At 44.5% G+C, this 18,126-nt stretch overlaps 1 protein-coding gene across 12 annotated transcripts in view; it reads left to right on the top strand.

The window, feature by feature from the left end:
- Positions 1-18,126, top strand: part of LOC112256772 (fermitin family homolog 2) — an 80,379-nt gene that overhangs the window by 18,944 nt on the left and 43,309 nt on the right. For all 12 annotated transcript variants that reach the window (XM_024430259.2, XM_042325348.1, XM_024430265.2 and 9 more), the window contains one exon: positions 10,955-11,188. In XM_024430259.2, the coding sequence (XP_024286027.1) occupies positions 10,955-11,188 (234 nt within the window). The remainder of the gene's footprint in view (positions 1-10,954; positions 11,189-18,126) is intronic.

Here is an 18,126-nt window from a genome sequence, read left to right as displayed (position 1 = left end):
ATGATAACAGCCAACTACAAATGTTTGTGAGAAGATGGTGTGCATGAATGTTTTTTGCTTTGAATATCGTGTGTGTGTGTGTGTGTGTGTGTGTGTGTGTGTGTGTGTGTGACTAGGTTGTCTTGGTCAGGCTTAATTCATTAGAGAGCTGTCAGGAATAGAGCAGTAATGTTTCTCTAGAGGCAGAATAACCATTTAACTATAGTTGGACTGTAGGACGATTCAGTTACTTCAATGCCATTGTGTTCAATGGGCATCACTGGGCCTCTGTTTAGGGCTTCTTTTTTTCTACAGACATGACTGTTGCTGTTCTTTTAAACTATTTAAGTTGTAATATAATGTAGTGAGGGTCAGTTCGGGTTGCATCACTCAGAAGACACAGAATGGGGGGAGGAGGAGGTGATTGAGCTTGTTTGACTATGTTCATGTGAATGTTTTTGCTGCTCGGCTTCGACCCTTGTGAGGTGACACACGCTGATGTTCGTAATGTGTGTTTTAAAATTTGAAATGTCTGGCATGTCAGAAATGCATTTTCTTATGTCTACGTTTTACTTTTATGGGCATTGTAAACTGTCAGTAACAGTGTGACTTCTAGCTTGACAGCTGCTACCATCACTTGACAGGATAATTACCTCTTCTCTACAAAGTCCTTCCACAGTATTCTCTTCCCGACTGTCTCTCTCCTGTCCTCCTTTCTCTTTCTCCTTTTATTTCTCCTAGTGGGAACACTACAGATACTCTACCTGGAATGGAGGGAGGAGAAAGGGAGGGCCAGCTTCAGAAATGAAATCTGCAACCGGTCCTAATTGGGGACTGTTCAGAGTAATGTCTGTAGATCATAACAAATAAAATCCTGATCCTATACTTGAGTCCCTGTCCCAGTTTGCTGACGAGTACTTTATTGAGGAAAAGTGTACTTACTATGCCTGAGCTTGGTGGGACAACAACATATCAATCTTAAGATGAATGCGCTTAACTGTAAGTCGCTCTGGATAAGAGGACTAAAGGAGAAAAGTGTTCAATGTCTTCAGAGCACTGCCGTCTTATCAATGCTACAACAACCCACTTTTGTTGCTTTATCTCATTATCTCGCTATTTTGTTGTACTGTTAAATTGAAATGCTGTATTTTGAGGCTCATGTTCTTGTGGTACATATTGAGAGTGGGGAAGGGCTTGGTTGGTTTATGAACAGTTTGTGTTAGTACTGCCATGGTCGTGATAGTGAATGGAAAGTGCTTTGACAGAACTTGGGTGGGGAAATTGTTTGTCAAGCTGTTGCTTTGGAGTGTCTACCTGTAAGGGGGCACGTTTTTTTATGACTCGCATAATTACGCACAGTACAGAAAGCTGATAAATTAACATGCACACCGACTAACACCACACTTTTTACGACCAGTGCCCACCAAGGTCATAATACATGAGTGCCCCCTCCAACATCTCTCACTCCTTCCCTCCATCCATCCCCCTCTCCCACCCTCTTCCCAAGGACTCTGGGTCTGCATTTAATGCACCCAATTACTTAAGCGCCCTGGTTCATCTGTGTTGCGTCAGGCCTGGCAGGCAGGCAGTATTTTTAGCTGGGAGATGCCATTGGACCCCTTTCCCCCCCACTCTCTCTTCTCTTTACAGATTGAAAGAGAAGGACCTCTTCCACATTCATGGAAGAGACTCTCTCCATTCAGACACCCTTCTAGATTTTGTGTTTCTAGATTTTTGTGTTTCTTGATGCCCACCGGCATCCTAATAAGGAAACGAGAACAAAGAGAATACAGCAGACAGAGTGGGAGGGTATTCACACATAGCAGAGATGCTGAATGAGGATGCAGATATAGACCCAGACAAAGCAGAGATGCTGGATGAGGATGCAGAGATGCTGAATGAGGATGCAGATAGACCCAGACAAAGCAGAGATGCTGGATGAGGATGCAGATATAGACCCAGACAAAGCAGAGATGCTGGATGAGGATGCAGATATAGACCCAGACAAAGCAGAGATGCTGGATGAGGATGCAGATATAGACCCAGACAAAGCAGAGATGCTGATGAGGATGCAGATAGACCCAGATATGGCAGAGATGCTGAAGGAGGATGAGGATGCAGATATAGACCCAGACAAAGCAGAGATGCTGAAGGAGGATGCAGACATAGCAGAGATGCTGAAGGAGGATGAGGATGCAGATATAGACCCAGACATAGCAGAGATGCTGAAGGAGGATGAGGATCCTCTCATAGATATTCATATATCCTTTGATGGCACTTGCCACTAGACGATTCACCTCCAACTATGGGATAGGTGTGTGCATTCGTGCTAGAAAAAGGTGAAGATCCACCCAGTCACAAAAACCATGGTGGCCATACATTTTTTAAATTAAGGTTGCATGGAAAATGGTACCTGTATATCATAGGATGTCAAGTGATAACGTCTTCAAAAGAATGTAGCATGGAGGAACCCAGAATGAATGTCTGAACTCTATGGTCGCAAGGCCCCCAAAACCTCTGTGGGCAAAAGCCGCATTGACGCAGCATCCAGTATGGCAGTAGCCACGTTTAGTGAGGGAGCCACTGCTATTTCAAATGTGATGGACAAATTGTGGCTTCACAGCACTTTGGTGACACTGGAAGCAATCAGAGAGGAGCTGTGAGAGCTGATGCTGCTTCATTTGAGTTTGTCAAGCGTAGGTGCAGGTCCTATGACAATCAAGAAAGAAGAGGCAACAACTCAGATGGCCTTACATATTGGGCAGGCATGGCTGATTTTTAAATTTTCTACACGCATCAATAGCCATACAAAATCCTTGTATGTGACAAAGTGATGTGAGAATTTGCCCATAATGTCATATTTGCCCAACAGACTAGTATTCTAAGCATATGCTCTACTGCCTGAAACAAATATATTTGATGTTTGTGATATGTACAGCAGTTTAATGTGACCTAAATGGTCATATTTATTGGAAGTATGTTTTAATTGCATCCGTCTCTTTTATCAGCTGTTTTCCCCATGCGGCAGTTTGTACGTCCTTTGAAGACAGAAAAACATTCACATGATTGCACACACAGGTTCTTAGATCTTAGTCAGACGTTAGAGGCTTGTCGTTTTGAATGTTATTTTTATCTGTTAATATATGCATCCGTCATATATAGTACATGGGAATAGTGTTTTTTAACTAATTCCATGAAATGACAATATTTTGAGGAACTGACCATTTTTGGTGTATCACAATATAAAAAAATATTTAAAAAAACGTTCTGCCTTGAAGCAATATGTTGTAAAAGCAGTTTTTTGTAATATGCAAATTAGCACACATTTAAAGAGTTTGCCTAATTTGCATATTCTGATTTTAAAATAAAATAAGTTGTAATACAATATCTTGTATTTAAGTATACTTTCAACTGATTAAGTTTTGTCTGAGAGTAAAGGAAAACCCCTATTAGCCTGGGCTTAAAGGAATAGCAGACACACTTCTGAACAGAGTTTGAATGTTTTCAGTCAAGTGTCCCCTTATAGGTAAACTCTCCAAAGCAACAGCTTGACAAACAATTTGCCCACCCATCATCCTATCATGTCACAGACTTATCCTTAACAATAGTATCTTACTACCCCATAAGAGTCTCCTACACCGTACAACTATAGTGCATGGTATTGTTGTATCTGAACCAGGTTTATGCTGAGATTCTGCTTTCTCTTTAACATTCCCTTATCGTCCTGGTAAATCACCAGTTTCTCCTAATCTGCCTCGCCAGACTGGATTGGTTTGGTCTGCTAACATCCCTTTCCTCAGCCAGTAGTTGGGTTCAGTGCACACTACATTTACCCATGTCACTCACCTTGAGAGGGATTAAGGTTGTCGACACAGCACAGTATGCCACTGTGTGACTAAGCACTGCACTACCTGGTCTGGGGTTGCCATGGCAGCCGGCCATTGATTGACGAGGTCAGAGCAGGGCAGCATTGAGTAGAGGGCTGAAGTGGGTTCTTGCTGAATGTGCTCTTGTATAACTACAGATGTACAGTGCATTCAGAAAGTATTCAGACCCCTTCACATTTGATTACGTTAGCCTCATTCTTAAATGGATTGAATTGTTTTCCTCAATCTATACACAATACCTCACATTGACAAAGCGGAAAACAGGTTTTTGCAAATGTATTCTAAATCAAAAAACAATTAACATATTTACATAAGTATTCAGACCCTTTTCTATTAGACTTGGAATTGAGCTCAGTTGCATCCTGTTTCCATTGATCATCTTTTCTACAACTTGATTGGCGTCCACCTGTGGTAAATTCAATTGATTGGACATGATTTGGAAAGGGACAATTACCAGTCTATATAAGGTCCCACAGTTGACAGTGAATGTCAGCACAAAAACCAAGCCATGAGGTCGAAGGAATTGTCCGTAGAGCTCCGAGACAAGATTGTGTTGAGGCACAGATCTGGAGAAGGGTACCAAACCACTTCTGCAGCATTGACGGTCCCAGTGGCCTCCATCATTCTTAAATAGAAGTTTGGAACAACCAAGACTCTTCCTAGAGCTGGCCGCCTGGCCAAACTGAGTAATCGGGGGAGAAGGGCCTTGGTCAGGGAGGTGACCAAGAACCCGATGGTCACTGACAGAGCTTTGGACTTTCTCTGTGGTAATGGGAGAACCTTGCAGAAGGACGATCTCTGCAGCACTCCATCACCAATCAGGCCTTTATGGTAGTGGCCAGACGGAAGCCACTCCTTTGTAAAAGGCAAATGACATTCCGCTTGGAGTTTGCCACAAGACCCCTAAAGGATTCAGACCATGAGAAACAAGATTCTTTGCTTTGATTAAATCCAAATTGAACTCTTTGGCCTGATAGCCAAGTGTCACTCATCACCTGACCAATAACATCCCTACAGGGAAGCATGGTGGTGGCAGCATCATGCTGTGGGGATGTTTTTCAGAGGAAGCGTCAGGGAGACTAGTCATGATTGAGCGATGAACGGAGAAAAGTACAGAGATCCTTGATGACAACCTGCTCCAGAGCTCTCAGGACCTCAGACTGGGGCAAAGGTTCACCTTTCAACAGGACAACGACCCGAAGCACGCAGCCAAGATGACGTAGGAGTGGCTTCGGGACAAGTCTCAATGTCCTTGAGTGGCCCGGACTTGAACCCGACAGAACATCTTTGGAGAGACCTGACAATAGCTGTTTAGTAACACTCCCCATCCAACCTGACACAGCTTGAGAGGATCTGCAGAGAGAAATGGGAGAAACTCTACAAATACAGGTGTGCCAAGCTTGTAGCGTCATACCCAAGAAGACTCGAGGCTGTAATCGATGCCAAAGGCGCTTCAACAAAGTACTGAGTAAAGGGTCTAAATACTTATGTAAATGGGATATTTCTGTTTTTTATGGGGTTCTGTGTGTAGATTGGGGGGGGGGGGCATTTTATAATAAGGCTGTAATGTAACAAAATGTGGAAAGTGAAAGGGTCTGAATATTTTCTGAATACCAGAGTAATGACAGTATATTAGGATTTTGATGAGAACATGAAGTCTTTCCAGACTCCCCCTTGGTAGTTTGCTCTTTCAATGTGTAGTAGATAGCTAATATCTTAATGGGCTATTTTACAAGTCCTGAATATAAATAAATACTCTCAATGTATTATGCTAAATTTAAAGAGCACCACAATACCTTCAGATTGTGGTGTCATAATGGCTGCTTTCTTACACAGAGGTGGGCTCTAAACCCGTGTCTTGAGTTTTCCCACCAAACGGGCAAAACCATTTTTCTAACCACAACCTGCTGTCGTTATGATCGAAGAGGGATTAGACTGTCACAACACACCCGTGGTTCCCAACCTACTATATATAATACTGCTCTAAAACACCAGAATTGAGTGATCTTAAGTGTCTTTGATGACAATGACTGATCTGGTGTTCTAAATGGAAACAGATTAGAGTGGTAGAAATGGAAAGAATGTAGGGGGGTTTTCTGTGGGCCAACCCGACTGGATCAACCTCCTAGTCCACTAGAAACTGACTCAATGCGTCCAGGAGTGAGATGAGGGAAGGGGAGGGGGGGTGATGGCCGACGGGAGGTGGCTTTCTGGTTGCATGCTGGAGTGATGACATTGCTGTGGGGAACATCTGATACGCCTGTAAATTGGTCATCCACGTAAAAAAATATATATTATTGGGGAAGAAACTCCCAATGGGTTTGTCATGATTACAGGCTCGTCTTACACACACACAGAGTTAATAGTGCAGGCTGTCCATCTCCTCTGTATACTAGCAGGAAAACTGCTCTGCTTCTGGGGTGTTAGAGGTTCAAAGGGAACACAGGTCATCACAATCCTGCGTTTGGAATAGAAAGCAAAGTAATTCTCTCTTAACCAGCTGCTGTCGGTTGCCTCAAATCCCTGGGGTTTTCACCTTTTCTGAAGACCGCGCTCAAAGGACACACTCATTGTGGTGAACCCCCGTCAGACGGTGTACTGGGAGGTGAGAGGTTATTTTTGTGACATGTCTCTGGTATTACTGGGATCACTGTGACTCTGGGTCAAAGAGGTTTAAAACATGATATCCCCACGGTGATATGGGCAATTCCACGGTAAACAAAGGATGCAGTTTTTCAACAACTCTCTGCACGGACTACTTTGTAGCAATTTCTGTAGAGGTGCAACTGCGTTAAATATCTGCTCTGCAGCTAGAATGTGGTGTCAGCCATGACATGGCCTCTTGAGTTTGAAAAACAATTTTCTTACTGAACTAAAGTAAGTGAAGTGGATTTACACCCGGTAACGGCATTACGGTAGCATAATTAAGTCATGGTCCCTGATCTATACTACACAGAAATGCATAATTATGGATATGAATGCCATTCTCATGTTTCACAAGTTTGGACATCACAGGGGAGTACAATACAGCACAGCAGAGTAATGTATAGTTCAGTACAGTATATTGTACTATCTTTACTGTACTATTGTATTGTCTTGGACTGTACTCAGTACTGTGCTCTACTCGCTGTATTGTACTGTGCTATCCAGACTTGTGAAACATGCAGTACCAGTCAAAAGTTTGGACACCTACTCATTCAACAGTTTTATTTTTTTTAGAATAATAGTGAAGACGAAAAACTATGAAATATCACATATGGCATCATTTAGTAACCAGAAAAGTGTTAACCAAACCAAAATATATTGCTGTGATGACAGCTTTGCACACTCTTGGCATTCTCTCAACCATGTGGAAGGCTTTTCCAACTGCCTTGAAGGAGTTCCCACATATGCTGAGATCTTGTTGGCTGCTTTTCCTTCACTCTGCAGTCCAACTCATCCTAAATCATCTCAATTGGTTTGAGATCGTGTGATTGTGGAGGCCAGATCATTTGATGCAGCACGCCATCACTCTCCTTCTTGGCCAAATAGCCCTTACACAGCCTGGAGGTGTGTTGGGTCATTGTCCTGTTGAAAAACAAATGATAGTCCCATTAAGCGCAAAGCAGATGGGATGGTGTATCACTGCAGTATACTGTGGTAGCCATGCTGGTTAAGTGTGCCTTGAATTCTAAACACCGACAGTGTCACCAGAAAAGTACCATCACACCACCTCCTCTTCCATGCTTCACGGTGGGAACCACACATGCTGAGATTATCCGTTCACCTACTCTACGTCTCACAAAGACACGGCGGTTGGAGCCTAAAATCTTAAATTTGGACTCACCCAAAGGACAGATTTCCACCAATTTAATGTCAATTTTTCTTGTTTCTTGGCACAAGCAAGTCTCCCTCTATTGGTGTCCTTTAGTAGTGGTTTCTTTGCAGCAATTCAACCATGAAGGGCTGATTCACGCTGTCTCCTCTGGACAGTTGATGTTGATGTCTGTTACTTGATTTCTGAAGCATTTATTTTGGTTGCAATCTGAGGTGCTGTAAACTAAAATCACCAAAAAAAGAAACATCCCTTTTTCAGGACCTGGTCTTTCAAAGATAATTAGTAAAAATCCAAATAACTTTACAGATCTTCATTGTAAAGGGTTTAAACACCGTTTCTCATGCTTGTTCAATGACCCATAAACAATGAATGAACATGCATCTGTGGAACAGTCGGTAAAACACTAACCGCTTACAGACAGTAGGCAATTAAGGTCAGAGCTATAAAAACTTAAGAGGTCTTTCTACTGACTCTGAAACACGCCAAAAGAACGATGCCCAGGGTTTCTGCACATCTGCGTGAACGTGCCTCACGCATGCTGCAAGGAGGCATGAGGACTGCAGATGTGGCCAGGGCAATAAATTGCCATGTCCGTACAGTGAGACGCCTTAGACAGGGAGACGGGATGGACAGCTGATCGTCCTCGCCGTGGCAGACCACGTGTAACAACACCTGCACAGAATTTGTACATCCGATCACCACACCTGTGGGACAGGTAGAGGATGGCAACAACTTCCCGATTTTACACCAGGAACGCACAATCCCTCCATCAGTGCTCAGACTCCGCAATGGGCTGAGAGAGGCTGGACTGTGGGCTTGTAGGCCTTCAAATTTGAAAACAGTAAAATCACTGACTAATTGGTAGGTCTACCATTTACTTTCATTTTCCTCCCTCAGTGAGGGAGAGGAATTAGATGTAATTGTGTTACCAAAATATATAAGGCAATAAACCTAACAGAAGGTAAAACATGTATCAAACTAAATATATGTGTTGATATTAGTTGGCAGGGGCCTACACGTAGACATTATGTTTTGATATGTTTCTGATACCCTTTTAAGCATTTTCTGGTAATGTTTTTGAAGACTCCTTTTTCATCTGTTAATCCAGAAATCAAAGCCTTTACTTATGAAGTTGAACCTTAACCTGCTCAGGATCTCAGACTGGGGTGTTCATCAAGGATCTCTGTACATTGCTCCGCTCACCTTTCCCTTGATCCTGACTAGTCTCAGTTGCTTTTAAGATTGGGGAAATTATTTTTTAATTTTTTTTATCTGGGTCTTTGGCCATGCCGGATTAAGTGATATGACATGCTATTCTATAAAATAATTTCTCTGTAATTAATGATATCTGATTGAGCTAATCATGTAAATGTAATTAACTAGAGAGTTGGGGCACCACAAAATAATATTTATAGAGCTGTTATCTTCCGAATAAACTCTTAAAGACCTAGTAATATTTTATATCCATAACAGTCGACATTAATCTTCATCTTACTTCAGTCTCATCTGAAAGTTGTAAATTCTTGGTTATCTGCATGAACCCTGGCTAAGAAGTTGAATCAGCAATGCAAAATTGGGTTTCATTTATTTACTAAATAACTAACTAATCACACAGAATTACACATATTCAAGTCATAACTTGATTACAAATTACGTCATAAAGGAAAACGTCCCTAGCGGGCGGAACAGATATGACAGCTGGTTACACAAAAGAAAAGGGCTGGGTCTGGGTGAAAGAGCGGGAAGACTGAGGAACAAAGGGCGAAGCTGTGCTATTGTAAATACAGTATCTTATGCATTCTAAATTACCGCCCATTTGGAAACGGAAAACGCAATAAATATTTACTCTGAGTAGGTTGGTGGTAGATGGAAGGCCATGTTGCCCAACCGAGTCCTTTGTCCTTTGAAGAATGTCTCTGCTGGTAAATTGAATACATTGTAGTAACGTTGTTGTGTGGTAGACGGGATACTCTGTCTGTTCCTTCCTAACCCTCGTTTGCAGCGGCTGTTGCTAACTCAACGGATAGGAGGTATCACTTCTGTAGTGAATAAGAGTTCAAAGTTCATACCATTCGCAACCAAAGCTCACGCTGATGTTGGCTTCGTTCTGTAGTTATTATCTGAACCATTCTGACATCGGACCGTCGTCCTCACGTCCTCGGAACAGGAGGTTATATTGTCATCAAGGGCTTATATAGGAAGGGAGAGGAGGGCGTGTTTGAAAAGTTTTATAGCCCATGTCCCTTCACAGGGGCGGGCCACTGATTGAGCAGAGCCCTATCTTATGAAAACCCAAATCTCACATTTTAGAAGCTAAAATTACATTTCATCCCATCATGAATAATTTCATATTTTAAACATTTAAATTGAACAACAATTCCATGTGAATCTGATAACTCTGTGTAGACTTTCCACTCTAGAGTTTGTCATCTTATCATTGAGAATGTCTCCGATGACAACCGAACTGACATCATATTCATTAAGTACCACCGCATATGTTCAATTGGTTGGATTACCAGAATATAGTTAATTTCCCCCCACCTTCTGATGTTCCCAGAATCTCTGTTAACCAAGGGTTTTGCAAATGAAACATCAGTAAGTTAGAGAGAGGAAAAAGGGGGAAAGAGCTATTTATGACTGTCATAAACCTACCCCCAGGCCAACTTCATGACAAATGGCTTCATTTCACAAAAATAAAGACTCTTAGCTTTCAATTTGATATGCTCCAAAAACTTCACATGATGGTGCTCATTGGTCCTTTTCGATGGAAATGCCCTCACGCAAACAGCAGACCTCTTTCATACTCTTCCCCTTCTCCTCAAACACTTCCCCTCCTACTCACTAAGTTCCCCACCCCCCCTTTATCTAAATACCTCAGGAGCCCTCTCTCTCTCAACCTCACCCCCCTGGTCATAAACGTGACCCTCTGCCCTTGAGGGACACATTTGGTGTTGTCACATCAACCTGTCAGTGACACACATACAAGGCTCTCCTTTCATTTGCATGGTCTCAATTAGTTTGATCATAATGAAGCCTGTTCGTGTCATATGTTTAGAAAGAATATAGTATTTTGGCCGTAGGCAGTACATGAGTCATTCCAGTCAGTGAATTCCATACACATTACAGGTTTGTGTTCCTCAACTCTTTTGATAGTTATGAAACTGTCATCCAGTGTTTCGACTCAGGATTTGTTGTAGTCACTGCAATAAGCAAACAAATGTTGTGCTGCTCACTGACTGACAAACTAATACCCTCTCCTTTCCTCCATCAGATGTGAAGAAGGACTGGTCGGACCACGCCCTGTGGTGGGAGAAGAAGAAGACGTGGCTGCTGAAGACCCACTGGACCCTGGACAAGTATGGTATCCAGGCAGACGCCCGTCTCCTCTTCACCCCCCAGCACAAGCTGCTGCGCCTGCAGCTGCCCAACATGAAACACATGAAGGTCAAGGTCAACTTCTCCGACCGCGTCTTCAAGGCCGTCTCTGACATCTGCAAGACTTTCAGTAAGTCACCAGTCATTTTGTCAACACTCAATAATGCCCCTATCCTACCAATGGTCCTGTACAGCAGCGTTCCCCAACTGGTGGCCTGCGGTCCCCCCAAGTTTTCTGAGCAAAACAATGTGTATTTTTTTGCATTTACATTGTTGAACATAAGACTTTTAAAAATGCTAGGAAAGTGATTTTTAACTTAAGAAATCTGTTCCCAAGTATTCCCACACATAATAGACAGACGTAATCATATACAGTTTGAAATTGTTTTAGTCAAACTTATCTGTTCGGGCTTTTTATTTATTTTTTTAAAGTGGAAAAAATATATTTTTTGCCCTTTTTCTCCCCAATTTTGTGATTGCTGTAATTCCCGTACGAACTCGGGAGAGGGGAAGGTCGAGAGCCTTGTGTCCTCCGAAACACAAACCTGCCAAGCCGCACTGCTTCTTGACACACTGCTTGCTTAACCCGGAATCCATCCGCACCAATGTGTCAGAGGAAACACCGTACAACTGGCGACCGTGTCAGCATTCAGGAGTCGCTAGAGCGCGATGGGAGACGGACATCCTGGCCGGCCAAACCCCCCCTTAACTTGGACGATGCTGGACCAGTTGTGCGTCGCCTCATGGGTCTCATCGGTCGTGGCCGGGATCGAACCCGGGTCTGTAGTGACGCCTTAGACCCCTGCGCCACTGTTTGGGCCTCTTGCACTCTGCAAATGATTTGCAATTATACACCCCCCCCAAACCATCAGCTCAAGAAATACTCGGTCTGTGGCTGAATCTAGTTGACGATCCCTGCTGTACAGTATGTACTCTTTCTAACCTTGCCATAATACTGACTGTGTATATTTTTAGGCAAACTAGTGGAAGTGTTTCTGCCTCCCATTGAGCCAGGCATGTCTGCTGCTGCTCTTTGTTTCCCTTTAGCTTTTTGTTGTTTATCAAACAGAGCCTGAGCTATCAGCAATCAACGCTCCCTGTCAGGAGAGGTGACACGGACTGTTCAGGCACCTTGCCTCTGCTAGACCTGTCCTTGAACTACAGCTGTGAAAAATTGTCTGAACCCTGTTTAGTCAACAAAGTTTATCAATCTAATGCACCTGAATGACTCAAACATTCAGGGATGGATATTGTCTCCACACACACACACACACACACACACACTACTGTCTAGATTTAGCCCTCAAGGCTCTGCCCCCTGACGACCAATGGGCGGTCAGCAGACAGCCTTCCTCTATCCATATCTCTGCCCTATGGCCCTGTCAGCTAATGTTAGAGGTCAAACATCGGAGCCTAATGCCTTCCTGACCTTGTAACACCGATCTCGGTCACTCCTCCATGTCGGATCCAACCAGAGCCCTCTGTCTCAAATGAAGACAGCAGCTGCAGGTGAGGATTTCTATATGAAACCTCCATCAGGCACTTTCTGGCCTTTGTTCAGAAAGAGTTATGGCTGTTTTACTGTTATGGTTGGCTCTTCCAGGTAGCACTGAAACCTTGTTTTTTATTTAGAAAGGCAAAAAGAGGCCCTCTATGAATTCCTTTTCTTTGAAATGAGAAAGGACAAATAACATTTGTTAAGAGTATAAATAAACTGGGTGACTCTTATTCAGAGATGGCTGAATAACTAAAGGAAAAGGGCTAATAGCAGAACCCTCCCCCCACCTCTGCTGTACAGTCCTCATTAGGAATGCGTCTACCTCTGCTGTACAGTCCTCATTAGGAATGCGTCTACCTCTGCCACAAATCTGTTTTTCATTTTTGAGAAATTCAGGACAAATTGCTCTTGGCTGACTTGGCGCATAACCTACGGTGGCTGGGGAGGTACATGCAGTGCATCTTTCTCTGGAAGTTTTCAATCATATCATTCTTTATGGAGACCTCTTCTGGAACTATTTTATTTTTCATTATCTGGGGAACTTTCAGTTGAATAATTTCCTGTGAGTGTGTGACTGACAGAGTGCTGCACAGCATGGGGAATGAAATGAGGAATAAGCAGGGCCAAGAAGGGAAGACTGGAGGCCTTTCCAACTGGCTGACACTGCAGACAGGGGGAGCGGGTATAGAGATGTATTATCTTTGCAGCTGTACAAGACACTGACCATTCAGACTGACTCTCACTCTTGTCTGTTTCCCCCTCTCTTGCTTTCCTCATAATGATTGATTTGGAGGCAGGGGATTTTTTTGTTGTCTTCGGTCATGCAGTAGCTGTTTCCTGGTGCAGACCAAGTTCAGTCCTTCACCACAGGGGAGTTCTGTCTGTCTTTCCCTCCATCTTTTTTTCCCGTCACAAACAAAGCACACTATCTGAACACATTCTTTCTTTCGCTCTCTACTTCTCATTCTCTTCTCTCGCTCCCTTCCTCTCTCTTTCCCCCTTTACCAGATGCGTAACAGAGCTGGAGTCTCTAGCCATGTGAATCACACACACATTTCGAGAGGGGGATCAATCAAATTATTACCGCACTGCTGTTTTTCTCCCATGTCCACAGCAGCTGGCTAGAGGCCAGTCAGCCAAGCCCACAGACAGTCCATCTAGATGGTGCAGGCAGTGAGACTCATCAGAACGTCATAGAAAAATGACCCCTTCACTCTGCTCCAGCTTTCTAACTGTCTTAGTACTATCAATAAGTCACTGGCGGCTTTGTGGTCCTGCACAATGTTGTTTATTTGGCTTGTCTCAGTCATTGAAGGGGAGACTATTTCATAACTTGGATGGTGAAAAAGCATGTTTATCCTTCATACTCTGAGCCAGTCTAGTAAATGTTTTTCCCTGATTTCTTTATAAAGCTGGCATTGTGTGCCAGTAGTGCTACTACCCCATATTGCCCAAGAGGACAGACCTGGGCCAGGTGTGTAAAACTGATCTATAGTGGGTGACAGACTAGGTGTCAACCATGACACGGTTGTGCGGCTTGTCTGCCTCAGGAGAGACGGCGATCACAGTCCGCAGCAGAAATGTTGGCGTGCATATCTGCCACCCTGTCTGTCTGCAGAGGGAAGCCCAGTATGGGCGCTACACACGGGTGTAAGGAAGGGGACTGCTTAAGCCTACTGGTGGTTTGTTAAATGAATCGGGTTGATGCACTATTATTATAGCTAGTGACCTCTTGATATAAGAGGAAAGACACTCCCTGGTTCTGGTCTAAATGTTTGGTTACATTCTGTTCTCTTCGATAAGGGATTTGTTTCCCTCGTGCTGATTTAGTTTACAGTGGAGGTGTTGCACACCGAGAGCGTGATTGTTATAGGATCCTCAAGCACTCACAGCAAGCTGAAGCCTCTTCCATTCCACCAAGGAGGACCGCCAGGAAATGTTGGCCATCACATCTGACTTGTACATAACTGACTGACTGGGAACTGACCTGGCAGCCTGAGGTGTTAGAGGCCTTAGTCTCTACCAGGTTCTGACCAATGGGGCGGTCTAGAGGAGCAGTCTGTTCTGACCAATGGGACGGTCTAGAGGAGCAGTTAGTGTTTGTCAGTCCTGCTGCTTCACTTAGCCTCTTCACTCTGCTCAGAGCTGGCTGGCCTGCTTCACTTGGCCTCTTCACTCTGCTCAGCGTTGGCTGGCCTGCTTCACTTGGCCTCTTCACTCTGCTCAGAGCTGGCTGGCCTGCTTCACTTAGCCTCTTCACTCTGCTCAGAGCTGGCTGGCCTGCTTCACTTGGCCTCTTCACTCTGCTCAGCGTTGGCTGGCCTGCTTCACTTGGCCTCTTCACTCTGCTCAGCGTTGGCTTTGCCTGGTTCTATAGAGACTGCTGCTCAGTCTGTCACTGTGTTGTAGGTCGGCCCTGCCCTGAAGTGGGCCTATGGGGAAGCTGCATAGAGGACGAGGGAGGGAGCGAGTAACTGATAGGGATGGATGGAGATGTATAGAAGGAGCGGTGTAAGGTCAGTTCCCAGGCTCTGTCCTCTGGTGTAGTTGACCAGCGTTCTATCAACAGTTTACTGCGGTCAACTGTGGTCCAGTTCATTTGTGGACCATCACACCGTGGTCTGGTTCACTGTCCAAAGTGTCAAGGCCTGGATGTTGATCAAATATGTCTGGTTTGACCTCAGTTTTATTTCTACCCAAAATGAACACACTAGCTTGAATATCAATCTATTAACATTGTATGTTAGTTTGTCCATCCACAAAAGCTCCTGTCCCTAGTCATAATGCAGAAGTCATCATATGTCGCTCTGGATAAGTGTCTGCTAAAATGTAAATGGTTCTGTGTGGTGGGTCTCACTCCCATAGCGATGAGTCATCTATTCTTACTACTCTACTGCTGAGCTGGCACCCTGGATATTGTCAAAAGGATTTGATTTAAGATGTTTCTTATTTTGTGAGCGTCATGTTTTTGAACCACTTATCGAGCTTTGCAGCCTTGCTCTGGTACCCCATTCTGCTTGGCTCTGGGTAGAAGTTGTCCTTAGCCACAGATCTAGGATCAGCTCAACTACCCCAAGTCATATTAGTGCATATAATGCAAAACTGACCGTAGTTCAGTGTCTTATGTCAGCTTCAGCACCACCTGCAGAGCTCTGGTTGGTATGGCATTATCACTTCGTTCTGCACCCTATCCTCTTTCTGCCTCCCCCTCTCTCCTCTTTCTCAGTATTGGCAGGCTGCATCAGGGGGCCTGCATTCCTCTCCTCCTTCTCAGTATTGGCAGGCTGCATCAGGGGGCCTGCATTCCTCTCCTCCTTCTCAGTATTGGCAGGCTGCATCAGGGGGCCTGCATTCCTCTCCTCCTTCTCAGTATTGGCAGGCTGCATCAGGGGGCCTGCATTCCTCTCCTCCTTCTCAGTATTGGCAGGCTGCATCAGGGGGCCTGCATTCCTCTGCTCCTTTCATGTGACTGATGAAAAGAAGGGCTCTGTCCATTCTTTGTTCAGCCCATCTCTTGCAGGTGCTGGGGTCAAATGTAGCGATCATAGCCATTTCCAATACCAAACAGTTATGTGGGTAACAGAACTTGAAGCTTTGGTGCAACTCCTGTTGACACACTTGTTGACTCAGCACTGCTGAGCACAGAGGAGTAAGGCTAGGTAGCCCGTCTGCACTCAAATGGCTGTATAAGGGCACAGGGCATGTGCTGCAATGCAAGAGAGGGGGAGAGTGAGAGGAAGGAAAGGCTATAGAGAGAGGGGGAGAGTGAGAGGAAGGAAAGGCTATAGAGAGAGGGGGAGAGTGAGAGGGAGGAAAGGCTATAGAGAGAGGGGGAGAGTGAGAGGAAGGAAAGGCTATAGAGAGAGGGGGAGAGTGAGAGGGAGGAAAGGCTATAGAGAGGGGGAGAGTGAGAGGGAGGAAAGGCTATAGAGAGGGGGGGAGAGTGAGAGGGAGGAAAGGCTATAGAGAGGGGGAGAGGAGAGGGAGGAAAGGCTATAGAGAGGGGGGAGAGGAGGGAGGAAAGGCTATAGAGAGAGGGGGAGAGTGAGGGAGGAAAGGCTATAGAGAGAGGGGGGAGAGTGAGAGGGAGGAAAGGCTATAGAGAGAGGGGGAGAGTGAGAGGGAGGAAAGGCTATAGAGAGAGGGGGAGAGTGAGAGGGAGGAAAGGCTATAGAGAGAGGGGGAGAGTGAGAGGGAGGAAAGGCTATAGAGAGGGGGAGAGTGAGAGGGAGGAAAGGCTATAGAGAGAGGGGGAGAGTGAGAGGGAGGAAAGGCTATAGAGAGAGGGGGAGAGTGAGAGGGAGGAAAGGCTATAGAGAGTGAGAGGGAGGAAAGGCTATAGAGAGAGGAGAGTGGGCTACCGTCTGGTTTGTTCTTAGTGCTTTTTGCCACAGTAACACTAACTAAACAAACTACTCTCCCTCTATCCCACACATACATGTTCCTCCCCAGAAATGGAAAATAGGGAGTGAGGTTTAAAACGGGCAAATATAGGACAAAATGACATTTAAATTCCTAAGTCACAACCACCATCTCTTAAATGAGAGTAGAAGCATAGACAAGAGACAGCACAGCCATTTACCCCAGCTGTGCTTTTAGAATCTAGACAGTGCACATCTATCTTTTCCAGATTCATTCTGGCAGATTCAGCCAGCTCCTCAGTGCCGTCCCAAAAATGTCCTGAACGCTGGAGATGAATGTTGAGTGATGGTTCCCTGGCCTCCTCAGCCAACACAGAGAGGAGTATGCAGCTCTGTTTTACTCATTATATCAGGTCTGCTGTATCTGTGCCTGTCAGAGGAGACTTTAAACAGAGCTCCCAGCATAGTTTAATTACATACACACACACACACACACACACACCACACACACACACACACACACACACACACACACACACACACACACCCTCAAACTGTGAACTGCAATGTGACTGTTTACTTCTCAGCTAGTCTTTTTATATACACACGCATGTACAGATACACAAGATCTGATATGTAGTTGTTTATGCCATCTGTTGCCTCTCAGCTAGTCTCTCATCCAGTATGTCGTGAAGAAGTGCCAGGCTAGAATCTATGGTGTTATGACATATTTGTGAATACAAACAGCTCATTATTTAGTGACTCCTGCTAAACACTGACATTGTGTGATATCAGAGGAGCTGCTGCACTTCACACTGCAGCGTATTTGGTGTGTGTTCGTGTAGGGCTGTGACGGTCACGGAATTTTGAATGACTTATTGGTCAGTGAAATGACCGCGGTCACCGGTATAATTGTTTGAGTAGCATTTTTCTAATTCTTTTAATTGTTTATTTTTTTTATGACGCACATTTTCTCCTCCTGACTGCATGTGCTGCTGCTGCAGGGAGGGGGGGCATTGCCTAGGCAACCAAATACTTGTTTGCTTTAACACGTTTGTTTCAGCAAGGGTCCATGCTATCTGGGATTATTGGGACCTCACAACTCTGACGTTACCCCCATTTGAAGTTGCAATTTAAAATGGGTAGGTTTTAGAGATGTACCAAGGATACCGTATAGCACTAACCTTTCAGCAAGGAGTAACAACGTTT

The sequence above is a fragment of the Oncorhynchus tshawytscha genome, linkage group LG08 (assembly GCF_018296145.1).
Source record: "Oncorhynchus tshawytscha isolate Ot180627B linkage group LG08, Otsh_v2.0, whole genome shotgun sequence".
Classification (NCBI taxonomy): domain Eukaryota; kingdom Metazoa; phylum Chordata; class Actinopteri; order Salmoniformes; family Salmonidae; genus Oncorhynchus; species Oncorhynchus tshawytscha.
The sequence above is the reverse complement of the archived record's forward strand: the minus strand, read 5'-3'. Positions and strand labels throughout refer to the sequence as shown.